Below are 27,129 nucleotides of genomic sequence, written 5' to 3' on the forward strand. Positions count from 1 at the left end.
TGTGAAATGTCATCCTTTTATTTTATTTTTTACCAAAATTAACGAGTGTGTGATAGTGTTAAGAAACCATTACGTTTGTAAGTAAATCAGTAAGTCAAGTTTATTGTCATTCAACCATATACATATTATACAGCTCAACGAAATGTTACCCCTCAAAAAGAGCAAGATTAACATAAAATAGTCATGAAGCACCATGAAGGAATCATAACAAACATTACAGGAACATTTAAAATGACAAAATAAACATAACCAAGAAGGCGGGTCTGTGGCATGGTGTGCTACTTGTGTTTCAAGTTCGGTGTGCACACCCGTTTGTTAACATAGTGAGCAGTGCAGCATGATGACAGTACAATTTATAAAGATGTGATAATGGGCTGGGTGCTGATGTGTTAATGTGGATAGAGCAGGGGTTTTAGAGGTCTGACAGCCTTTGCAGAGCTGGTTATGATGCTGCAAAATCTCCTGCCTAATGGCAGAGGGGCAAACAGTCAGTAATAATAAATTATATTATTTACCTGTTATATACCTGTTCATCTTCTTCCCACATATCCAGTCACATTTATTTTACTCAGTTTAGACTGTTATTGAACATTGTTTTGATATGGGTTATTCATTGAAACAGTATGCTAATAATTGGATCAAAAATGATATTGTCAAACTGCACCTCAATCAGATGTTCCCAAAGCAGAAGTAAAAATGTTCAATGATTCTCACAAATCTAATAGCCTCCAAAGCACAACAAGGTGTAGTCACCCCTTGCGGCTACACGTTCACCATGTGCAACTGGCCTCATTCTGAGAAGGAAGTAAAAGTCAGCAACTTCTTCCTGCATTGTTAAACGACCGCAGAAGACCCAGCCAGTAAAGTGAGGTACACGGATGAAAAAATAAAATGTTTGAGGTGTTGATGGTTGCAGTCAGAGATCCGACCGCACAAGAAGCATGCCAACCATGTTGAATAATTTTGGAATTAAACATTTCCTCCATTCCAGAGTTGTTAATAACTGGCACTACACCTCAAGGGAAACAAGTCCTGCCACCAAGCCTTACCCCAGGCCTTTGGCATCCACATTCACCAGAAGGTGAAGCCATTGAGTGGGGAACTTCTCAGCCCTATCTGTAGGTGTTCTTATAGAAGAGTGTAGGTATACATTAACGTTGGCTTCATGGTAATGACACTTGAGGAATCCATTGTCAAATATGCACAAAACTTAAAACTCTAATTATCTTATTGATAAAATAAACAACTTTAGAATAATTCACTGTGGCACTGTTACAAAAAGAACACAAGGCGTCGCTAAAACTGACATACACATGCAGGACATTTGAGAAACAGGTTATATGTCCCAGCTAGTAATTCCAAAGTTACGTTTTTATATCAAATGTTTAAAATAATACTGGGAATATACATACAATACAATCTTGGCTGCAAATGTAGTTTTTCTACCTCGCGCGAGATTGTTGTGATATTCGTGAGCGCGCGCTGTCACCGACGGAGTGACGTAGGCGAGTGGAGTGACGGAGGTTACGTTTCCGCAAGACGAAGCAAGATCGGAATTTACGTCGTCGGGGAAAACCTAGTGGCTGCTGCTGTTGGTGTCTCGAAGGTCTCCGAGAAGAAGTCGTTTGAAATCACCTTTTCACCCCATCGTGCACGGAGGGAGATTAGAATAACTGCAGCGTGTTTGCACGCAGAAGCGATCAGATTAACAGTGAATGCTGAAACGTCCCGATTGATTGTTTTTTTCTACGGGGCACTTACCACCACACCGTGCGAGGGGAGCAGAAGTTTCGACTCGCTTGTTTTGTCTCTGCGGGGCAGGCTATTCTGCAGGAATGTCGCAGAACGAGAGACCCACGTTTTATCGACAGGAGCTCAACAAAACCATATGGGAGGTCCCGGAGCGCTATCAGAACTTATCCCCGGTGGGCTCTGGTGCTTATGGATCTGTGTGGTAAGGAAACCGTGGAGAGCAAACGCATTGCCTTATGCAATCGGGGTTGGCGTTACGCCTAAAAACATGTTTTAATATATTGTTATGTTATGTTATTCTACATATATTCACACACTGTATGCGCTGCCCGATGCACATGGTGGTGCATGCTTCGGTGCCATTCGCGTATCTTCGGCGGGTGGGGGCTATTATTGTTTTCGTGCATGTTCTTTAGCTATTGTGGTTCATATCCTTTGGTTTTCCAGAGTTGAGGGGTACTGCTTCGTGCACAATAACAGAAGTATAACAGTTGTACATTGTTGGATGGTAACGCTGTATAAAGATGGACGTTCATGCTTTTAGAACCATGTTTAAATCCATTTATTTTGTTGCATCCACCATCCAGCGGAAATGTGAATCTAGTTTTACGATGTTTATATTTGTGTCTATATTCTTGTGTCCGTTTACAATTCAAAATCGCAACGGACAGTTGGGACTTTGCAAATGCTGCTGGATTACGTTTTTGCTTTCTTTTGCAGGATACTCTGTATGGGGGGGGGGGGGGGGGGCATGCATGCATTTATTTAGTCTACTTTACAGTTGTGAACCGTGTCACATGGTTTCGGGAAAGGGCCCCTCTCCCATACTGGGCTCTTGCAACATAACTCCAATCGACTGTGATGAGTCTAGAATGATGTCACCCCTTCTCCCGTTGTTGTACCCATATGACTCATAGTCCCGAGATTAGGTGGTCGCCTCAACAGCACGAATGACTGATTCAGAGTCAATTAGTCATCACGTAGACCTGCTTAGGGATCAAGCAGATCACACCTTCGCACTGTCTATTTTTCTTCCTCAAGGCGGGAATGGGCCCACTTTAGTGCAAAATGGTTGGGGACCCATACACCTTTTTACCTTGGTAGATCTACCGTGCCCAATGTGCCCATACACACGTAACTTATTGCAAATTGTTTGTAACACGATGGAAAATGTAAGTTTATAATGCAAAGTATAATCATTACATTTGGTGGAGGCTTCGTTCATAAAAGTTTTGCAATAGAGTGAGGGTCCAATGGGAATATTGAATGGGTGTTAAGAAAATGTATGGGCTGGAAATAATACATTCATATTAGGAAGTCTGATGAGAGCATCACTCACAGTTCTCCTGACGTTACTTTTACAAGCACACATTTCAATAATTGCTGAAAGCTCAGAGTAAAAATGTGATGAGAGCGAAGTCAAGGTTTGAAGTTGTCACCTTGTGATTCAAATTGTATAATCCATGGCCATTCTAATCAGAAGTTTCATATTTTGCAAAAGCCTACTGAGCCTCTGTTCCTCATTTTTTAACTCCCATTTCCTATAAATTGATTGTGTGAGTTGTATTATCTTTGCAGCCCATAAGTCCCCATGCATGGTCACTAGGGGTCTGCCCATGGTTGGCCACACAGTACAAAATAACCTACAGTTGCGTGCTGTAACTGTTTGCCAAAACACAATGCTTGACAAACAAAGCCAGTTCATATACTGCTTCACCCAAAACATATGAATACTAGATTGGGTATTGACCTCAGTTTTCCGACTATCCTTCGATTTGGATACAGAATCTAAAGTCAATTGTCGAAGTGTTTGGCTATAGCTATGGCCGGGAGCCGCCAATGGCATGTTGCAGTACATGCTGTGTGCCCGGCGTGTCAAACATTCCAGTTAGGTAGCACATGTCTGTCGTCTGTAGCAAGATAAAAAGGCCAGGAGGGACACAAGGACAGGCCTGTGTCACTCGGTTCACCGGCAGCTGCAGGTAATGGTGATTACGACCCGTCTGCTCCTCGTTCCTCTCATGCTGGCCCTTCCTGACAATGGCCATGTCTTTTGGCCTCTCGGCTTCTTTTACGGGCCACTTTATGGACCCACGTTATTGCACTTGCATTCAACTTGGCCTAATTCGAATTTTGCTGCTGTCTCCACTTAGAAGCGTTCTGTTTGCTCTGCCGTTTAGCAGACACACGTGCATGCAAACACGCACACACAGACACATGCATGTGCTTTTACGTTCATAACGCTGCATGTAGGCCCCAGTGCAGCCTATGCTATAACTCAATTCCTTTCCTTTCATCCTATTCCCAAGAGTTAGGGCATTAAGTTATGCACGTTTAGCGAGTTATTTTTTTTATGTTGGCATGTTATTGATGTCAGGAATGTGACTGCTACCATCGCCTGCACGTTGGGAGTGCCAGTGTTTCTGTTGTCCCTAGATGATAGTCTTCCGATATTTGAATACGTTTGTAGATCATTTGACTTCACAGTGTGTGTGTGTGTGTGTGTGTGTGTGTGTGTGTGTGTGTGTGTGTGTGTGTGTGTGTGTGTGTGTGTGTGTGTGTGTGTGTGTGTGCATATCTGTGTGTGCCCTTGTGCTTTCTTGTATGTATGCACTTGTGTCAGTGTGTGCTTTCTCTTGCTGTGCCTTTTTATGATGACCAGAGTGAAAGTAAGCACAGGGCTCTCACTTGCACTACTTGGATGCGACGTGTAGCCAGCTGCTGCTCCTAGGATGACTTTCGCCTCACATTGCCTAATGGAGTTTGGGTCTTTATGGTCGTGCAACTGAATATTAAATCATTATGCTCAAATTGGTCTTCTTGCTTGTATTGAGCTCAAAACACATTTTCATGTTGCTGCAGTGAGTGCGTTTCCTTTTAGAGAAGACTGATTAATAGTTGTATTCATATATTCATATATCTTGCATTGTGATATTTTCCTTTTTCAGATGCTTATGTATCAAATAGCAAGCTAATTACTCAACAAGTTAAATTCCACGTCTGCAATAAATATTTTTCAAGTATACCAGTACATCAAGTTTGGGTTATGAACATTGTGCATTTAAACACAACAATACTCTTCTTCTCTCCATACATTACAGAGGTTTTGAATAGTCTTGAATGTGCAACAACAGGATTAGCATGCCTGAGGGCTAAACATGTCTGAATAAATATTGTAGAGAAACGATGATTGCCCATGGATTCTACCTGGGTATTGTGTTAATTTCTACACAATGTGTAATCACACACAGTGTAGTCATTATGTTTTTTTATTACTTAAATGATGAGTTGTTTATATGAAACACACCGGAGCTAGTATGTTAGACAACAAGTTATTGGCTTTGTTACCCCAGGGCATATTGTGTTTTATGATGCATGAATCGAAAAGCTCAAATTTGGCGCCACCTAATCGCTTCTTCAAGTGGCCACGAGTTCATGATTTTAGAATTTATACAAAACAGAAAATAAAGCATAATTATCTCTGTCAGCGTTTTTGCTGCACACTTTCATATCCAAATTTCTTATGAGATTCATTAGGTCTGAAACCATTGTGTGCCTGTCTCTCCATCTTTCTCTTGCTCTCGCTCACAGCTCGGCATATGACGTGAAGAGTGATCTGAAGATTGCGGTGAAGAAGCTGTCCAGGCCGTTCCAGTCCATCATCCACGCTAAGCGGACCTATCGGGAGCTGCGGCTTCTCAAACACATGAAGCACGAGAACGTAAGTTAAACCTCTGGACCGGGGGGGTTCCTGCCTTACACAGGCGGCGACCGCAAGGGCTGTAGAGCCTTTCACCCAGTATCTACGAAATATTCAGTGCATTCAAATATGCAAACGTTCACATTTCATGTCATTAAGGTCTTCTTAAATAGGAATTATTATCAACAACAACATAGTCAAGGCATTTAGGTCTTGTGGCACTGACCCCACACTTTTAAAACCTCTCCAAGCTTAAACCTAGCTTAACGTGCTTTTTTATTGTTGACTCAGAGCTAATGACCACATGTTTGCCGAGGAAAACAAGGTCCTAATATGATGGGTTAACGGGGTTGACCCGACAAGCTAAAATTGGAAACTTTCCTTTTAAAGACTAAAGCCCAATATGAGCGTTAAGTGTTTTGTTTTCTCCTATACTTGTAATTATGGGAGTAGGACCGCAATACCCACTCCTGCTGAGGGGATAAAAAGCAATTGGTAGTCTTACAACCTGTGTAAGTAAAACAAAACAAGATGTCACCCCATGCCGGAGTGTGCGATGCGTAACGCGAAGCTGCCAAAGCAATAATATCAATCGTCCTCACTTAACTTCCAGAAGCAGTTATTTAATGTTTTGTGATACCTTTGTTTCTGTGTATTCACCAAAACAACAGAAACACTTGGTCCTAATTCCTGTTACACTGTAACCTGGGAAGTAGAGAAAATTATTAATGTCCACTCGGTTGTCTGGCGTGATGTGTCACTGAACGCTGGGCAGTTTGTTAATCAGAGTTCAAATTGTGAAATGTTAAGGGATGTTAAATCTAGGTAACTGAAAGGGCACTGTATCGACCTATTAACACGAGGGTACTGCATGTGGAAGACAAAGGGGCTGATCAAAGTGTCGACCTATGAACACACGGGTACTGCATGTAATAGAAGACAAAGGGGCTGATCGAAGTGAGAACTTGTGCCCTCGGTTCCTCCTCGCCACAAAAGTGTGATTTCAAAGACAATCTCAGTCCTGACGGCAGCCAGATAATTTTTTCTCCCCGCTGACTAAACAGAGGAAATTGGTATCGCATTGTACTTGCATGCTCGCTTGAGGAAAGGAAAGGGTGGGGTGGGGGGGGGGGGGGGGGGGGGGAGAGGCTGCAGACACTTGTTAACCCATTGCTGTAATGTTTACATGACAATGCATGAACAAGTCCCATAAATGCATGGGAAAAAATCGATTACACCCCGGCACCCACACACACACACACACCAACCCTTCAATCTAGAGGGTGATTTTGAAGCATGTTCAGTTGGTGTTTTATGCTGTTATGATTGATGGCTTTCCTCCAGACTCTGTTATTAGGATATATAGGCTTCGGTGAAGCAAAGTCTTATGAATGCATGTGAAAGTCTGTTACACCCACACACCAGCCATATAATGCAGACAGGGAGATTTTCAAGTCTGTTGGTTTGTATTATGGTTGTAATGATTTACGACAAATGTCATCTGCACTCTGTTATTGGGAAATATAGGTTTGGACAAAGCCCTGCTTTCAATGCACCCTAAATCCCTCTGTTGTGAAAAGCAGCCTATGCAATCCGTGTGGGCAGTGGAATGGGCGTGGGGGTGGGATTATGCTGTTCCTGTTGCCAGGAGACTCCATGGGTTCTCAGTTTTTTTGATAATAAGAGTGGACCAATCGGCTGTTTGTTTTGGCTCGTCTGCCAATAAGCTCCATGTTGGCGCCCTGCGTGGGCGGGCTGCCTCCGTGTTTTGAAACATCATACCCACCCCAGTGCCTCCCCCCAGGGACAGGGGGGAGAGGGCTTGGTGTTGGATCCTTTTGACTTCAAGCTGCCTGCGTACGTGCCGGCACACGTGCACTAACGGCACATTAGTGTCTCCTCTGATCTTATTGCAGTCTCTGTTTGGCTCCCAAACTCTGCTGCCAGCCGCTTGCAGTAGTTCTTATTGTAGCATTTTTCTTCCCTTTTCTTTCTCCAAAATGTGCACTGGCATTCTCTGCTCTGCGTGGATTTCCTGTTGTTGTGCAATCACAGTTGTGCTTCCCACGGGAGAGCTTTTTAGAAGACGGGAGAGCAGAAAGTCCCAAAAATAGTGTGCACACGTTTTATTAGGTAAAATGCAGACGCCCTTCGCCCCTGCCTGTCCTCGCCCTCAGTTCATAAGAACAAATAATCAACATCCTGGAGTAATATCTCGATGTAGCAGGCACTGCGGTAGTGCACTGTTTCGTGTTTTTCGTACACTACGGATAACGTGCGCATATTTGAATCCTGCCCAAAATAATTTAGAAGTGTACAATTTGAGGGGTTGACATATTGCCCGACATATTGTCGGGCTGTGTTTGACTGTATTTTTCATGATGCGTTATTTTAAGAATATAATTGTCCAGGTGCAGCAGGCCACCGACAAAGCCTTGTTAAGGTGACCTACTTTAAATACACTGAGTGACAATTACGATGGGTTCCTTCACAAGCACTTTCCTGTTCTTCCAACAGGGATCTTGACTCACTTTACATTTGCATGGTTGAAGTTCAAGTCGACCCAATTGGGTGTCAAAGAGGTTAGAGAATAATCACGCCACTCGATGTCTAACCTTTGACCAATCTGTTTCCCAGGTGATCGGCCTATTGGATGTGTTCTCACCAGCCACGAGCCTTGAGGAGTTCACTGATGTGTAGGTGATTTTTTAAATTCCTACCAGCCCGTAGAAAAAAAAATATATAGTGTGTATCGTTTTTCGATAAGAATTCTAATCTCCTAATGAGTGAATTGAATCTGTAGCATCCAAAACACACAAAAGGTCATATTCTAAAGACACGTGTTCTGCAAATAAAAGGTGGTGTGTGTGTGTGTGTGTGTGTGTGTGTGTGTGTGTGTGTGTGTGTGTGTGTGTGTGTGTGTGTGTGTGTGTGTGTGTGTGTGTGTGTGTGTGTGAAGAAAACAGTCAGCGACCTTGAATCGTCTGAAGCTGGGTGCGCATGTATCGTGGAGATGTGTGTGACGGGAACACGCCCTTTTACTGCTCGCTAAACAACAGCCCAACATGTTCCACTTGACTCTGCCTCTCCATGAGCAGAGGATGGAAAACGGAGAGGCGAGGGCACACAATGCTTCCCACAGATGGAGGTGTTTTCTGCAAATGCCCGCCAATCCTCGCTAATCTCACTGTTGATCAGTTCACTGTGTGCACACCGCAGGGACATAGCCTATGTACACTTGGGGAGGCCGGATCATTTTTATTCTTCATTTTATTTATCAAGCAATGTATTTGTTTAGTTCAGTTTGGTCAAATATTGATATATTGATTTATAGATGTGTGTGTATACATGTATATGTATGTTTATGTGGAGATATATATATATATATATATCAGTGTATTTTAAAAGTGATCTGAAATTGATTAATGTAATCTGGCATTTACAATTCAGTAAATATCAGCCAAAAAACATACTGCAATATTTTTGTGACTCCCTTCATAATTTAAGGTATCTCGTGACCCACCTGATGGGGGCGGACCTCAACAACATCGTTAAATGTCAGAAGTTGACAGACGACCACGTCCAGTTTCTCATCTACCAGATCCTCAGGGGGTTAAAGGTCAGTCTTCTTTACCACCCCTATCTGTCCCATCCTGGGTCAGATGTCGTCCCCATCAACCAGTTTACAAACTAAAACGTGCATAAGATGGTACCTGCCCCAATCATGTCAGTAAGGTCGTGAAAATAGCTTGGTGTAAAAACATTTCCCCATTGCTTTCCCTTTTTTAATACACCACCAGCCCTGGAAAATGTGTTAAGATTAATGAAAGCACTGTAGGCTAACTTTTGCCACTGCCTAACGTTGTTATTGTGCACTCATTAATCGCATACGAAGGCTTGTATTCATAACCCCAGAGCATTCACCATGCTTTGATTAAAAAGGGAATACAGGGCTTTTACTGTAACTGCAGGAATGGTTTTCAAACCCAAATCAGTGTTTTTTTTGTACAATAACATTGCTCAGTTATTAGTTATCATAAAGGGATAATAAAAAAAATGCTATTCCTTATTCTTTCTCTACAGTACATCCATTCAGCAGATATCATACACAGGGTAAGTGCCTGCCACTTTAATGTGTTACGTGTTAAGATATTGAAATACAATGTATTTATCTTCTATTTGGGCCATTTCAGATTGATTTTATGGAAGTTTATGGAAGCCCAAAGTAGAATACAATGTTATGATGCTGATGACTCAAACACATTCAGGGACACAAATTCACATTCATTGACTCAAAAGTTGCGATTAAGAAAAAAATGCCATTCTCAACAACTTGCCATCCAAATGACACACTGCATCTTATTTCTTTAAAATGATGATGTATTTTCCCGTAAAACGGGGAGGACTCAAACCCAGTTTACACAATTCAATCTATATCTGACCCATTGGGATTTGATTGTGAGAAAGTGGGAAATGAGAAAACACGTTTGCAAGCTGTTTGTTCACCCAGGCTTTATTTGAGGGTGTGTCATGATGACATCATCGAGGGGAAACTTGCTTGTGTCATCATGACTCACACACACACAACAAATCTCCTAGAAAGAGTTGCGAGTAACTGTTAAGCGCACTATTGACTGATCAAAGAGTTGATATAACTTAGCAAACAGATTACATTTGAAAAAAATTTGAATGCTTTGTGGAATGGTTAGGTGAATGGTTTGGCTGTGCACTAACAGGGTCCATGTGTTCCTTTTCATGTTTTTTTAAAGGATCTAAAACCCAGCAACTTAGCAGTGAATGAGGACTGTGAGCTGAAGGTAAAAGGCCGCTAAGACTGATTAACTAAATATCAATGATTTTTATTCATTCTATTGGGTTCTACAAGAAACAAATCAAATTGATTTCACTACTTTTGTTTTCCCTCATTATTGCCCCCCCTACCCCCTACTCCTCTCTTCGCTGTTACCACACTAACACACTCTCGCTCTCGATCACTCACCCACTGTCACTATCACTCACCCACTCTCTTCCTCTTCACTCACACGCGCTGTCTCTCTACCGGCTCCGATTTAGATCCTGGACTTTGGCCTGGCCCGGCACACCGACGACGAGATGACTGGCTACGTGGCCACGCGGTGGTACCGCGCACCAGAGATCATGCTGAACTGGATGCACTACAACATGACGGGTGTGCATGCACACACACACACACACACACACACACACACACACACACACACACACACACACACACACACACACCTGTTTGTAAGGAACACCCCTACTAAAGACTACTATACACATGCACGCGCACATGATCATTCGTCATTCACTTGCATACTGGCAGCAGCCTGAGAGATCAGCTTCAATCAGCTAGGCAAATAACGTGAGCTGGCGTGTGTAGTCCCCAACCATCACCTAGGGAACAGACCGTTTGTTTTTTTTAGTTTTCTGGCTGAATATTATCAGATTTGCCATCATTAATTTCTACGGCCGTGGTTAAACTGAAAATTGTGTCACGCGATCAAGCCAGGATGCATTAACAAGTCAGGTCGGGAAAGTCGCAGATCGGATCCTGCTCATATTGTTATCCGATGGGTTGAACCAGGCTCGCATTCGGGGCAGATTGCATAGGTTCATGCCATGTACAGCAATCTGGGCACAACAGAGTTGGGTACTGGCTGTGTCATTAACACAGCCAGTACCCTACTCGGCATACATAAGCTGGCATACATAGGCTGCCGTGCATATATGATGCCCTGAAGATGGATTCAAATAAGTTTGGGTTTTAACCAAGACTCAAGACTCTGTTGGTGTCATGGTCAGATGTCCAGCCTAGGAGAGTCACTTCCAGGGTGTCCAAAATTGCACCCGGTTGCACCCACTATACTGGAGGCTTTAATGTAAAGCATGCAATTACCTCTGCAATGATCTCCTTCGCAATGCACATCCGGTGCGGACCATACCAATATCATTTTAAACCAAAATAAATAAGGGCTTCTCTTCCACCAAGCCCCGTTTCAGAAGATTACATTTAAAAAAAAAAATCACATTGAAAGTAGAATTGCAACCGATGCCTGAGTTGACCTGTTTGTGTGTTCTGGGGACCCAGTGGATATCTGGTCGGTGGGCTGCATCATGGCGGAACTCCTCACCGGAAGAACGCTCTTCCCGGGCACTGACCGTATCCTTTCAGCACTGTGTGTTTGTACGCTGCTTCACATCGAGAGAGGGGAGGGAGAGAGATCACCTGCTGGAGAGTCTGGGGTTCTGAAGCTTTGAGCTTTTGTCTGAGTTACCACTGTATTCTTGATTTGTGACAGCCACTAATGAGCACTTTATTACTTCTGCTATCCATGCATTGATTAATGAAGCCCGGAAGGGATTTATGGTTCTTCTGGATTATGGCAGTCATCAAGTGTTCATCAAATCTTATCAAAATGGCTGCAGGGCCAACGCATTTCAAAGTTCAATACAATGTGATTGATTTTTATTGTTTCATTGTCATCTAATTTTAGTCGCAGGGTAAGGTCTGAACAAACCATAACCACTTTTTGGTTCAGTGGTACATCTACAATTACTGTGAACGGACATCCACCATCCATTAAGCAAGAACGTTTACTATTGGTGTAAGTTTGATCGTGGACGAATTTGGATTTGGCCAGTTTGGGCACATGATTTATTTTCCACTTGAGATGGCGATCAATTATATTCCAAACGAGGGTTTAGCAACTCTAATAGCTGTATCTTTGTGTTGTTGAACCCAGGTAAATGCATACTTACTGCCCTGGCTAGGAAGCATTCTCCAATAGTGCCCCCGAACCAGGAAATCCACAAGTTTTGAATCTGTTTACTCTCTACTGTGCAATGTCCACAGACTTGGAGACTGAAGCACACAATTAGACCTGGCTGTATTATAGGCAGCGGGATAATTCCGAATGATAAGTGCAGAGCAACATTTCCTTCAGTCCAATCGTGCAGCGCGGTCTGTTCTTTGTAATTGCCCCATTGTCTTTTGTTGATCTCCTCCTTTTGACACACTGTGTATTTGAATGATGTCCATGCTGCTGTGGGGCTCCTTGATTGGAAACCAAAGATATAAACCAGCTGCAGCAGATAATGCGCCTGACGGGGACGCCCCCCGTCTCTCTCATAAGCAGGATGCCAAGCCACGAGGTGAGACCGCACACACGCCGCACAGCCACCCTCCATGCTCGCACATGACCAAGCTACAACTGCCATTCAACCATAGATTCAGAGTTCTTTATTGGCTCTCAGGATCTGCAAAGAGAAATCACTGTTGGAATTAAACAGTTTAGAAAAAGCTACATGGAGTGAATATATGAGATGTGGGTTATCAGGGAAACCCCTAGCTGAAAGTGGAGAGGGGAAGGTTGCATTACGTTCTCCTCGCCGCAATTCTTTCTATGGAGTGCACTATTCATGAAAAGGAGACTCATCTGATTCTACTGTATCGTCTTGCCTTTGGTTTCAGAGAATATAAGCTGTACATTTGAGACGGAAGGGTTCAATAACTTCAGGACACTTAGACAATTGAGAAATGTAATACAAGGCATTGCCTTTCTGCCCTTCTGGATTCAAATTCAACCTGTTGCAGCCTTGTGCAGTTCCTTCTATGGCTTGTCATAGGAGAGTCTGATGTGAGTTGCCATTTTAGCGCCTCCGTCCCTGATGGCGTTGCCTTTTATGTTTCTCATCAGAATGGGCATCACTGGCATCCCTTGTGCACAGTAACATTGAGCATTTAGATACCAGAGACCCTAGACTTCTCTGAAAGCCTGTCCCAGATACTGACTTCTTGAATCAACATTCATAATAGAGGGGAAAACTGTGCAGTCTGTTTGCTGAGGTTAACAATGTTGAGGCAGACTACTTGGTGTATACTTGATGTTTAGCGTTGACGCTCTCTCCTAGTATAACCATTATTAAGTAAAACAATTCAACAGAGGTTCAGTGTTTTTTTCTTTTCACAGGCAAGGAACTACATCAACTCACTTCCTCAGATGCCAAAGAGAAACTTCACTGATGTGTTCATCGGAGCAAACCCGCTCGGTAGGTTCAAGTTCACACTGAGCGGTGCTTGTATGGGTGCCTCAACACTCTAGCTCACTCTACTGGTGGAGCACAGGATTGTCTCGTTAAACAATTAAACGATGGATGTCTTCGAGGCACCCCTGAAATAATAATATACGTAAACATGAAGTATTACTGAGAAGGCAAAGTACTTTGAATGCTTATGAATAATCACCTCAATCACCTCAATAAGCACATTTTTGAAAGTCTGTTTCCAGAAGTGATTAACTGGGTCTTCCAATGAGGGGGTTTGTTTTTAATTGGAGGCTCTGAGGTGGAGTCTGTTCTGTTCTGCTCCATGTTTGCCTGGCTGGCGCGTAGGTTTTTCACCTGGTTCTTTGTGTGCTGTTCCCCCCCCCCCCAGCGGTGGACCTCCTGGAGAAGATGCTTGTGCTGGACACGGACAAGCGGATCACAGCCTCGGAGGCCCTCGCCCACGCCTACTTCTCCCAGTACCACGACCCGGACGACGAGCCCGAGGCAGAGCCCTACGACCAGAGCTTCGAAAGCCGGGAGCTGGAGATCGAGGAATGGAAGAGTAAGTCGTAATGCTACCGCAGCTAAATGGAGCTGTGTTATTGATTTAGTAATGGAGTCTGAGATCTCGGGAACATACCGGAGCACAGTGTTCTCTTAGATGGGCCTGCTTTGCCGTACAGAGCGGCCAAGGGGAAACTATTACTAGCAGTCATCAGTTATCGGATACATAATAGAAATGTATTGTAAAACAAAATGTATCTATAAGCAGCAGTTTAGTTATTAACCCTAACCCTTATACTTGAAACAATGACAAAATACAAACATTCATCAATGATCAACTTTACAATAATAATACAAATGATTTGATTCATCGAATGAACGTTCCAATAGTGTTGAAGCGCTAAGGCTTACAAACGAGACATTAGTCTTTGATGAAGTTAAAACCTGACTGTGATGTGTGGTCTCTCAGGACTGACCTACGAGGAGGTGGTGAGCTTCGAGCCGCCGCCCGACGACGGAGACGAGATGGAATCCTGAGGGGGTTGGCGCTTCTATCCTGAGCAACACAATGACAACACTCTCTAGGACTATATCCTTCCTACACACACACACACACACACACATTCAAGTGCCTGTCATCGATAAGGTTATTGGTATGGAACACGGTGATTTCAGGGGTGTTACGGCCAATAACCTTTCACTTCATTTATGCCTTCCATATCCTTCCGCCACAGTTTGTTTCCCGTACTTTTCTCCTGCCCTTCCACTCCCATCGGTCCAAGGCAGACTTTGAATCCAAGCACATTCACCTTAGTTTTTCTGTGTGTATGTGTTAGTTATTTTACTAGCTTTAGTTGAGTCGAAGACACCCTGTGAATATCACAAAAATACTTATTTGAGCCACACGTTTAAATACTATTTTAACAGATGTAATTCTTGTGACAATGTCATCACATGGGCTCTTAACTTATGGCCACTGTCATCACAGCTGCCATATCAGAGTAGATGTCCTAATTGCCAAGAACCACTTTCAGTCAAACCTTAACGTGGACCCAGGATTTCAACTCCTTACTCTCTGGGAAAATGTATTTAAACATGAATACATACAAGTTCTAAAGGATGCAAAGTATCTAAAGACGTAGTCATAAGAGACTTGAGGCTAAATGTATTTATTAGTGTTGGATATGAGAGCCTATTTATTGACTTGCATAATATTAACAGTAAATAGAGTTAGCGGTTTTTACATCCCTTTGACCTTTTTACCTTCTTGAATCTATGTATTTCTACTGAGGTTACGGTCTTCCCTCAAAATAAAAATAAAAACTGAGCATAGACACACTGATGAGATTGAAAATAGTCCATTTTTTAAAAGCCATCCAGTAAAATTGTAATTACTATCAGTACTTGTAAATATAACATTAGGGCACTCCCACCAGACATAAGTTACCGTATCCGTGTTGAAATCACAATCCACTTAAGATCAACTAAAACTGGATATGTAAAAAAAAAAAAAAAAGATCCTAAGGCTCTATACCAAGTATACTATATAAAGATCTAGATGTATAGATACCTAAAGAACTTTCTAAAGTAGCAATTGGCAGTCGTATCCCAAAGCCTTCAGGGTCAGTTCCTAGTGTTAAACCACAACATGTCTTATTTACACAGGATAGCCTTGGAGACCGTTACCAGACGATTAGCAATCTTTTAGTCCGCCTTCTCACCAATGTCCTCATGTTTCTACTGTTTGCTCAAGCACTTCCTGTTGTCGTGCCCCAGGCCAGTGCTGTGGGACGAGGGAGCATTGGTCAGCCGTCTCGCAGCTGTTTTTCATTAATGCGAGATGGAGTCAGATTGGGTTATACATATTTTATTTCTTTTTAAAACCTGGACATTATTACTTTGAATTCAATCATGTATTCCCCTTTTTTGGATGCGTTTCTATTTATGTTTATTGAATGTTGGGCACCGACCTGCTCTGTATTTATGATATTTTGTTATTTGTCTTCTGTATATTGATGTAAAAGAGAATATGTTATTTTGTGTCAATTTTCAAGAATATTTTCTATTTATGGAGAGTTTCAACCTATATCCGAAACCAAAACTATATCAGTACTTTATCAGTAACTTAAGCCATGGTGACTGCAGCTGTAACTTGTGTATCAAAAAAATGCTTGGAAGCCATTTGAATAGTTGGATGATTGAGCTTGACCAATTACATTCCAACACATTTTCGTTTTTACAGTTGATTATGTCAACATGTGAAATTTTCACAATTTCAGTGAAAGCTGTTGCTTTTGATTTATTTTGAATAGCTAGCTTGTCAACACACTGATTATTCAAACCTTTTAATGTTCTTAAACTATTTCAGATGATTGCAAATTATTGGTGCATTTTTAGAGCAAAACTTATCCCACAGAGGAAACTACCATATACACCTAACTGGAGCTTAATGGCTGTGAATCTTATGGCTGCTCTTTTACCAAACAAGGCTGCTTTTATTTATATCAAAATTAAATGAAGTGTGCATGGACATTTGAGGATACACATATTTTCTGTTGACATACAAGTTATATCCACAGTTGCCATGAACTACAACCAATCAGAAGCTTGTTTTTCTTCATCCACTGCAACTTTGTTCAATTATTGCTTGAGCGATTGTATGTTATTTCTTTTGTGTAAGATTGATCTGATTCTGTGATTCTATAATACTTGACATTATTTTACGCTACAACTGGATGCATTTGCAGATTTAAGTAGGCTACTTTACTCTGGAGATTCTTCACCGCATTACTTTCAAGGCACATTTTTGTAGCTTGAAGTGTTTGTTTACTCACTGAATGCTGGTGAAATTTATAAGCGGCATCATTTGTAGATTAATCCAAAAATGTATACTTCTTGGCCAATTGATTAGGCCCCAATGTCAATACGATAAATTATTCTCGTTGCGGTATTTCTTGGTTTAAATGTTTTTGCTTTTGAATGGAATTTTCCTTTATTCATTGCTTGATTCTATTTCACTATAGCAGGCCATGCCACCTGTAAATATGATTATTAAAAATAAAGGCAACTATTTTCAAACATTTGTAAGGAATTTTTTATCAAATCTGTTTGCTTGAAATAGCTTGTAGGAAAAGCAATCTCGCCTACCGCTATTCCCCGGATATATACCGGTCATTATCAGGAAAATAAGCCCAGACAGGGTGAACAGGACACCGACGCGAAGCGGAGGTGCCTTGCTTCTCTATGAAGGGGCCTATTTTCGATAATGACCGTCTATACATTATCTCGCTTATTACACAGCTACTTGCCAAAACGAAAAAATAACTTCAAACGGTGTGTCTTTTTACAATTTATTTGGAACCAGCATTAGTAGCGTTGATCAGCAGAGAAATAGTCCGCCAAAGACGTATGAAACTGCAAACAGGCCAGTAGGAGGCAGAATAACAAAAGGCATCGACCATGAGATTTCAATATTGATGTTATGAATGAGAAATATTCTGAGACCCTCTACTAGGGTCACATGATAGGAAAAATTAATTGATGTGATGTGTGAATCTGTGCGCACGGTTTCCCAATCGGTACTGACGGTGTCCCAATCCGCTCCCATGGTGTCCCAATCCATAGCCACGGTGACCCAATCTGTACCCACGGTGCCCCAATCCGTTTGGGCGGGAAATCTGTCAGAATCTGGCAACACTGGTTGTTACTTCCCAACTGGCCAGATAAAGTTGAATTCAAACCAATGGAACTTGTGGCGACCCGGCCCCAGGAATGTCTCTCACGTCAGAAATACCACACTCTAACGCCCCGTGCCCACTACCTCCGTCAGTTGACCGTTGCCCATTGACTTTGAATGGGGACGGACGCGCAATGCATTGTGGATCCGTCCGTTCAGTTGGAGCGTTCGCCACCGTCAGAAAGTTGAAAAATTTTCAACTTTTTCGGCAGCGACGGTTCCGTCATCCAATCAGATCGCGTATGCAAATTTAAGCACTGTGACGCGACTCGGGCTCTGACGATACTGGAAAGCGGGAAAGCGGGTCATCTTGCCTCGCAACAAGCAGGAAGAAGCGGGAAGAACCCGGCGAAGCGATTTGACTGGCTGACGGATGCCTCTGCAAAGACTACTCCCCCATCCGTCAGCCACGCCTTCCCACGTCCGTTGACTGACGGTGCAGTGGGCACGAGGCGTAACGCCCCGTGCCCACTACCTCCGTCCGTTGACTGATCCCCATTGACTTTGAATGGGGACGGACACGCAATGCATTGTGGATCCGTCCGTTCCGTTGGAGCCTTCGGCTCCGTCAGAAAGTTGAAAAATTTTCAACTTTTTCGGCAGCGACGGATCCGTCATCCAATCAGATCGCGTATGCAAATTTAAGCCCTGTGACGCGACTCGGGCTCTGACGATACTGGAAAGCAGGAAAGCGGGTCATCTTGCATCGCAACAAGCAGGAAGAAGCGGGAAGAACCCGGCGAAGCGATTTGATTGGCTGAAGGATGCATCTGCAAAGACTACTCCCCCATCAGTCGGCCACGCCTTCCCACGTCCGTTGACTGACGGAGGTAGTGGGCATGTAGGGTAACGCCCCGTGCCCACTACCTCCGTCCGTTGACTGATCTCCATTGACTTTGAATGGGGACGGACGCGCAATGCATTGTGGATCCGTCCATTCCGTTGGAGCCTTCGGCTCAGTCAAAAAGTTGAACATTTTTCAACTTTTTCGGCAGCGACGGATCCGTCATCCAATCAGATCGCGTATGCAAATTTAAGCACTGTGACGCGACTCGGGCTCTGACGATACTGGAAAGCGGGAAAGCGGGTCATCTTGCCTCGCAACAAGCAGGAAGAAGCGGGAAGAACCCGGCGAACCGATTTGATTGGCTGACGGATGCATCTGCAAAGACTACTCCCCCATCAGTCAGCCACGCCTTCCCACGTCCGTTGACTGACGGAGGTAGTGGGCATGTAGGGTAAGATGCGTTCAAAGCCCGGTGGGGCGTTTATTCATTAATAAGAAAAGTAAACTGTGGGGTCGGTACCCAACGCAGAAAAACAAAAATCATACAAGTGACTCCGTGAGCCACGCTGGCGTCCAGGGAATTGTCTGGGGCGTGCCTTGTCGGCGCACGTCGTCCTGGTGTGCGCCGCCGGGGAAATCCGTTAGATCCAGCAGTCTGCTTGGCCGTATCGGGTCCTGGGGTTACTCTCGTCCGGTCTGTCTCCCGGTCCCCCTCTCTGGGAAAACAAACAGCTTTTTAAAGGGTGCCTCACCCTCCGTCGCAGGTGTTCTCCATTCTGCTGATTGGCGTTACGCAATGGATGCTCTTTGGCTCCGGCTGGTGGACGTCGGCGGTATACGCCCTCCACCACCTCTCCCTTGGGCCGCCTGGCCGGAGGGTTTGGGGCCGGCAGGAAGAAGCGGGAAGAACCCGGCGAACCGATTTGATTGGCTGACGGATGCATCTGCAAAGACTACTCCCCCATCAGTCAGCCACGCCTTCCCACGTCCGTTGACTGACGGAGGTAGTGGGCATGTAGGGTAAGATGCGTTTAAAGCCCGGTGGGGCGTTTATTCATTAATAAGAAAAGTAAACTGCGGGGTCGGTACCCAACGCAGAAAAACAAAAATCATACAAGTGACTCCGTGAGCCACGCTGGCGTCCAGGGAATTGTCTGGGGCGTGCCTTGTCGGCGCACGTCGTCCTGGTGTGCGCCGCCGGGGAAATCCGTTAGATCCAGCAGTCTGCTTGGCCGTATCGGGTCCTGGGGTTACTCTCGTCCGGTCTGTCTCCCGGTCCCCCTCTCTGGGAAAACAAACAGCTTTATAAAGGGTGCCTCACCCTCCGTCGCAGGTGTTCTCCATTCTGCTGATTGCCGTTACGCAATGGATGCTCTTTGGCTCCGGCTGGTGGATGTCGGCGGTATACGCCCTCCACCACCTCTCCCTTGGGCCGCCTGGCCGGAGGGTTTGGGGCCGGGTTGCCACACTCCTCCACCGCTGGTTGAAGCCTCGGGTCGTCTCTGAGTGCCCAGAGACAGGCATCTCGGCGGGATAGAGCATCAGCGTTGGCGTGTTCTCTGCCCGGTCTGTGGTCCACCTGGAATCTGAAGTCCTGGAGGGCCAGGAACCACCTTGTTACCCGGGCGTTGGAGTCCTTCGCGGTGGCCATCCATTTGAGGGGCGCATGGTCGGTGACGAGCTGGTCCATCATCCTCTGGAATGTGGCGGGCGCGTCGTTGATGCCGAACGGGAGGACCGTGTACTGGTATAATCCCCCCGGGGTGGCAAACACCGTTTTCTCCCGGGCGGTTCGGCTGAGCGGCACCTGCCAGTACCCCTTGGTGAGGTCGAGGGTGGTGAGGTAACGGGCGGGTCCGAGTCGCTCTATCAGTTCATCGACCCTGGGCATGGGATAGGCGTCAAAGTCCGAGACCTCATTGAGTCTCCGGAAATCATTACAGAACCTAAAGGTTCCATCTGGTTTGGGGACTAGAACGATGGGGCTGGACAAGGCGCTGCGTGACTCCTTGATGACCCGGAGCTGGAGCATCCTGGCGACTTCCTCACGGATCACGTTCCTACGGGCCCGTGACGCCTGGCGCCGTCTTCATGTCATGCTGGGCCACTGTGGTCCTCCCTGGAATCTCTGAGAAGACGTCCTGGTGTTGCAGGACGACTTCCTCGAGGTCTTGCTTCTGGGCGGGGCTGAGGTCCTCTCCCATGGGCACTACCGGTGTGTCGCGTCGGGCGGCCAGGGCCAGGGGTGCCGGTGCCGGTGGATCAGCTCCCGTTCGCCACTGCTTCAGGAGGTTGACGTGGTAGAGCTGGGTAGGTTTACGCCTCCCAGGTTGCCGTACCCTGTAATTCACCTCCCCGACACGGTTCACCACCTCGTAGGGCCCCTGCCACTTGGCTAAGAACTTGCACTCTGCCGTCGGTATGAGCACCACAACCAGGTCGCCGGGCTGAAATATGCGCAGCTGGGTTCCCCGGTTGTAGACCCGGGCTTGGGCTAACTGGGCCTGTTTTAGATGTTTCCGGACGATGGGCCAGACCTGCGCCATGCGGTCCCTCACCTGCTCCACGTGGTCCACCAGGGTGCGATGGGGGGATGGCCGACTCTCCCACGCCTCCTTGGCGAGGTCGAGGAGTCCCCTTGGTCTTCTCCCGTACAACAGCTCGAAGGGGGAGAAACCCGTGGAGGCTTGGGGCACTTCACGGACTGCGAACAGGACATGGGGCAGGAGCTGGTCCCAGTTTTTCCCGTCGGCGTCCATGGCTTTCTTAAGCATCTGCTTCAGGGTTTTATTAAAGCGCTCCACGAGCCCGTCGGTCTGGGGGTGGTACACCGATGTCCGGAGCTGTTTGACCTGGAGGAGGCTGAGCAGTTCTTTCATTACCCATGACATAAAGCAAGTCCCCTGGTCTGTGAGCACCTCCCTGGCTATCCCTACCCGACTGAACAGGAGCATCAGCTCCTTAGCGACCGCCTTGGCAGTGGCGGCGCGGAGTGGTAGGGCTTCCGGATACCGGGTAGCATAGTCCACTAGCACTAGAATGTACCTATGTCCCCGGCTGGTCTTTGGGAGAGGTCCGACAATATCTAGGGCTAACCGGTCGAATGGTACCTCGATTATAGGCATGGGGATTAACGGACTCCGGACCGAGGGTCTCGGGGCCGTTCGCTGGCAGTCGGGGCAGGCCTGACAGTATTGGACTACGTATTTTTTCACCCCGGGCCAATAGAACCGGTCTAAAATCCGATCCCTGGTCTTGTCCATGCCTAGGTGGGCTCCTAATAGATGGGTGTGGGCCATAAACAGCACTTTGCTAACATAGGGTCGGGGTACCACCAGTTGTTCAGTCACCACTCCCCCCCGCTCTCCTACCCGATACAGCAGTCCTCCCCTTGTGCTGAAGTGAGGGTGTGGCTGGCAACTCACGACTCCCTCGCTTGGCTGTCGTGGGCGAGGACATGGCTCCAGGCGTGCTTCAAGGCCTCATCCTGCAGCTGGGCACTGGCGAACTGTCCGGGTCGAGTCGTCCCTCCCCCCCCCGGTCGGAAGAAAATCTGAGAATTCAGTGAGAGGCGAGCTCTCGGCCTCTCCTGGTGGGCCGGTCTGTTCGGTGGCCGTCAGGGTGTCTGGGGTGTCCGGTTGGTGCTCCGTGGGTCCCACTCGGGGGGTCCCTCCCGTCGAGGGGCCTGGGGTACCCGGAGGGGTGGGGCCATCCTCCTCGGGGCCGTCTTCCTCTGTAGACGTTTCTGCCGGGGCTGAATGGGCCACCCTAGCCCCGCAGGCGGGTCTGCCGGTACGACCGTGTCGTCATGGCGGGCCCCGCAGGGGTCGGTAACACAGTTCGGGGTACCAAAATCTGGAGAATATGGGGCAGTCTCTCCCAATTAATAGGGGTACGGGGAGATGTGGTACGATCCCGGCCCGTGCCGTGTACATTCCCGGGGGGTCCGTACTACCACGTTGCAGGTTTCGTACGTGCGTGTGTCCCCGTGCACACAGGCGACCTTTATGGGTTCTCCACGCTGTCCCCCAGCTAGGTCCGGGCGTAGGAGGGTCACGACACTGCCGGTGTCCAGGAGGGCCTGTGTGTCCTGATTCCCCACCCGCACTGGGAGGGTTGGGACCCCGGGCTTCTGGTGCGCCCAACATGTGGTCAGGAGACACGGTTCTGCCCGTCCCTGGTCGGCGTAAGCCGACGGCATGGATACATCCCGGCTCCCGGGACACTGTCTGGCTAGGTGCCCGGTCCGCCCGCAGCTGAAACACCGCCGGTCCTCTCAAAGACCTCCAGGTAGGCCTCCACGTCGTCGTCTGGACCGAGCTTGGTGAGGCGGCTGGTCGGGGCGGAAGTCGGGGCCTCACGAACCGCCTGCTGGGTGAGGCGTAGTACCGCCTCCCGGAGGAGGACGAGGCTCTCGGCGGTGTCCCTGTGCGTGGCGGCGGCCAGGGCTTGGTCCCGCTGTTGCCGCTGGGCGGCGGCCGCGGTGGCGGCCCCATCCGGACTCTGCATGGGCGGGCGGGGTGGTAAGCGTGAGTAATCCGTAGCGTGATCAAGTTGCCTGCATTCTCCACCATATGTGGCGACCCGGCCCCAGGAATGTCTCTCACGTCAGAAATACCACACTCTAAGATGCGTTCAAAGCCCGGTGGGGCGTTTATTCATTAATAAGAAAAGTAAACTGCGGGGTCGGTACCCAACGCAGAAAAACAAAAATCATACAAGAGACTCCGTGAGCCACGCTGGCGTCCAGGGAATTGTCTGGGGCGTGCCTTGTCGGCGCACGTCATCCTGGTGTGCGCCGCCGGGGAAATCCGTTAGATCCAGCAGTCTGCTTGGCCGTATCGGGTCCTGGGGTTACTCTCGTCCGCTCTGTCTCCTGGTCCCCCTCTCTGGGAAAACAAACAGCTTTTTAAAGGGTGCCTCACCCTCCGTCGCAGGTGTTCTCCATTCTGCTGATTGGCGTTACACAATGGATGCTCTTTGGCTCCGGCTGGTGGATGTCGGCGGTATACGCCCTCCATCACCTCTCCCTTGGGCCGCCTGGCCGGAGGGTTTGGGGCGGGGTTGCCACAAACTATATGATTGGAACTCAGAAGTAGGAGAGGTTGTTCAATACATTTTAACCAGTAGACTATATGTATCGAAGTTGAAATCTATTTTAGTCACAAAAATAATTTGTTAATTTTGCCTTGCACTAAATTGGAATTATTCTTTGATAGAATGGATCAACGTTTCCCGACGTTTCTCAGAGAACAACAGAGGTTCTTTGAGGCCGACTGGCTCCACCTTTATCAACGAGGAGCTATGTAACACTGTGCTCGTGGTAACCATCATTGCACTGTCTATCAGGGATGGAAACCGAGTAGTGGAACAAATTAATGGCATATTTCAAGAGAATCGTTCAAATTGGTATACAAGCATGCAATTTGGCACAGATACTCTCTAAGGGTCACTTTTTGGGAAAAAGGCGTTGGCCACCAAAAATTCAACATGGTGGCCATTTTTTCAAGATTGCCGCTATTTCTGTCAAATGCTCGTTATGTCAATCGTTCAAACAGTGATGTAGGCATAACATTTAGTGAAAATACTCTCATAAGAATGTTTTATTTTAAAAACGGTGCTTGTCCCTCAAAAATTCTAGATGGCAACCATTTTTCAAGATGGCTGCCATTTCTCTTGAATCCTTACATAAATTCTTCAAATGGTGATGCTATCATCACATTTGGTACAAATATTCAAGGAACATTCTCATTGAAAAAGGTGAGTGCCACTCAAAAATTAAAGATGGCCACCATTTTCAAGATGGCCACCATTTCTCTCAGAGGTCAATGTAATGTGTTAAGGAATAGATGAGTCAATCTATGATAAAAAAAGGGCTTAACCCCCAAAAAAATTATACAAAAGGTTTTTCAATGGATTCTAGTGGTGTGCTGCATGGTGTGCTGAATAACATACTAAAAGTATACCAAAATATACCTCCCAGAAAGCCCTCATTTGATCCTTGAGCAGTTTGTGGTCCTGCTGTATGATCGATCAAGCACAGCTGTTAGTGGAAACGCGCCATACCGGCGCGTTTCCACTGCAGGGTGCGGAACGGATCGGATCGCAAAGGTGCGGATCGGGTCGCGTTTCCACCGCCAAAAGTGGGCGTGACCCGGACTTAGCCGTACCCGTTCTGGCCTCGTTTTCAGGACTCCTCCGTTGGGGTACTGAAAACGAGACGAGACGCCTGAAAGGGTCCCGGGAAATTCTAGCTACACACCCCCTCCGTTGATTGGTCGACAGAATCATCACTTCCGGGTGACGCGGCGATAAAAACAAACAAACAGTAGCCTCGAGGTATTATTCTTTACAATTAACATGTCGCGTAAAACGCTTGCTTGGGCGAACAAGGAGGATGAGACGTTCGTCTGCATTCTTGGGGAGGAAGACGTTGTTTACGATGTTTACGTAGCTGCCGCGGCGATCGACATCCGGCCTACCACAAAGGGTACTGTTGGAACTGAGCTTGTGGCGCGTTTCCACTGCAGGGTGCGGAACGGATCGGATCGCAAAGGTGCGGATCGGGTCGCGTTTCCACCGCCAAAAGTGGGCGTGACCCGGACTTTGCCGTACCCGTTCCGGCCTCGTTCTCGGGACTCCTCCGTTGGGGTACCGAAAACGAGACGAGACGCCTGAAAGGGTCCCGGGAAATTCTAGCTACACACCCCCTCCGTTGATTGGTCAACAGAATCATCACTTCCGGGTGACGCGGGGATAAAAACAAACAAACAGTAGCCTCGAGGTATTATTCTTTACAATTAACATGTCGCGTAAAACGCTTGCTTGGGCGAACAAGGAGGTGGAGACGTTCGTCTGCATTCTTGGGGAGGAAGACGTTGTTTACGATGTTTACGTAGCTGCCGCGGCGATCGACATCCGGCCTACCACAAAGGGTACTGTCGGCAGTGGAAACGCGACCTCGGAACTGAGCTGGGCTATACCGCCCCCTCCCTACCGCACCTTTGCGATCCGATCCGTTCCGCACCCTGCAGTGGAAACGCGGCATAGGCTATACCGCCCCCTCCCTACCGCACCTTTTTTGCGATCCGATCCGTTCCGCACCCTGCAGTGGAAACGCGGCAGTAGATGAGGCTAGAGTTGACATGTTTGCCCGAAAGCAGAGTTCCGACTCTAGTGACGGCTGGTGGTGATTTTGGGTGGGTGGGCTTACGAATGCATTACATTTATCAATACTTCACAGGGCTCCAGACGCCATGAGGTCACCTTTATGTCTCTGTTCATAACTTTCATGTTATGTGAATGATTTTTAAACAAGAATAAGGTGTAGAGAAATGCATGTCTTTATTTGAAGCACAATTATAAATAAAAAGAAAAATAAGGTGTTTAAAGTGCTTCACTGAGCTGAAATTGAACATTTTGAACTAAACCATTAAGCAAAATAAAACTTTTTTTTGTGCTTAAAGTAGCCTATTAAACAATTAAAAATGTTGACCGGTCTCCCTTTGTGCAAAATGCGGCTGTAGAGGATCACACTCTTTGGTAGAGACGTCTGTGTCGCCGTCAATCATGAAGGACATGTATGTGGCGTTTCCACATACGTACATTCTCGTATGCGATCCAACCGTCTCCGACCGAAAGTCCATTCATTCCCATGTGATTCTCCGTAATGTCAGTTTTTCCTCAGAGACTCTTCCCCTCCGTAAAATTTCTGTCCGGTATGTCCGTAATATACGTTCAAAAAATGTAACCTTCGCCGTCGTTTTACGGAGATACCGTATGAAAGTTTTTATGTTTTTCACAAAACATGTAAGTACCTGGCAGGCCAAACTCCTCACCGATCTCTTTCCAAGCCTGGTTGGTTTTGTTTTTATCTCTGTATATGTCGATCCTCATGTTCCAATACCACGATTTGATGCCATTGTGATTAATAAGGCAACAATACGATATTTGCCAATATAATTTTTTTTAATGAGGATACGCCCACCCGATAGCCCTGAAGTCATTTATTTAGGTCGTATTCCTGACCATTTGATGGTTAATGCCCTTGTCTCCCCCTTGTTTTCTTCTCCATTCCTCCTTTTTAACCTGAAACGAAAAACAAGAAAAAAGGTAAAAACTGGTGTCAATTATTTTATTCTATGCTATTTCCGATAACATGTTTCAAGCTAACCACAGTTATGAATGGTTTCTTCACCGCATAATGGGTAACACCCTATAAGGTTTTAATGATTTTATAGATACGTTAAAGACTACAAACATGGCCACTTTGCCATTTCCGTTTAAGCCCAGACAGACCAAAGGTTTACCTGGGTAAATTAGAACATGTGGGCGTGGCCTATTTACCGTTCCGCCCACTCAAAATATAAGTGTTCTTTTACCTGTGTTCGTGAGATGCCTCATGAAACACCTCCAGAACGCGAGATGCTTCATGAAACACCTCCAGGACGCAAGATGCTTCATGAACCACCTCCAGAACGCAAGCCCGTTTACCTTGTGTCTCTGTTAGAATAAACCACGTTGTTGAACATTTACCACTCTCCGAGCACGAGACCACCATACCACCATACCAAGGATCGA

The 27,129-nt window shown here is 46.3% G+C and overlaps 1 protein-coding gene across 1 annotated transcript; it reads left to right on the forward strand.

Moving 5' to 3' along the window:
- Positions 1–1,522: 1,522 nt before the first annotated feature.
- Positions 1,523–17,104, forward strand: mapk14b (mitogen-activated protein kinase 14b). The gene is made up of 12 exons (XM_060068595.1): positions 1,523–1,954; positions 5,344–5,473; positions 8,090–8,148; positions 8,960–9,071; positions 9,536–9,565; positions 10,222–10,269; positions 10,526–10,640; positions 11,565–11,636; positions 12,549–12,628; positions 13,447–13,525; positions 13,911–14,084; positions 14,496–17,104. The coding sequence occupies exons 1-12, from the start codon at positions 1,836–1,838 to the stop codon at positions 14,561–14,563; spliced, it is 1,086 nt and encodes a 361-aa protein (XP_059924578.1). The 5' UTR covers positions 1,523–1,835; the 3' UTR covers positions 14,564–17,104.
- Positions 17,105–27,129: the final 10,025 nt, after the last annotated feature.

The sequence above is a fragment of the Gadus macrocephalus genome, chromosome 13, assembly GCF_031168955.1.
Source record: "Gadus macrocephalus chromosome 13, ASM3116895v1".
Lineage (NCBI taxonomy): Eukaryota > Metazoa > Chordata > Actinopteri > Gadiformes > Gadidae > Gadus > Gadus macrocephalus.

What these genes read in the sequence shown, in the direction of transcription:
- mapk14b (XM_060068595.1), top strand. Translation starts at nt 1,836, where the DNA reads ATGTCGCAGAACGAGAGACCCACGTTTTATCGACAGGAGCTCAACAAA. An exon ending in CAGCAGATATCATACACAGG is followed by an intron (nt 9,566 to 10,221) that starts GTAAGTGCCTGC and finishes GTTTTTTTAAAG; the next exon opens with GATCTAAAACCCAGCAACTT. An exon ending in GCTCTTCCCGGGCACTGACC is followed by an intron (nt 11,637 to 12,548) that starts GTATCCTTTCAG and finishes TGGAAACCAAAG; the next exon opens with ATATAAACCAGCTGCAGCAG.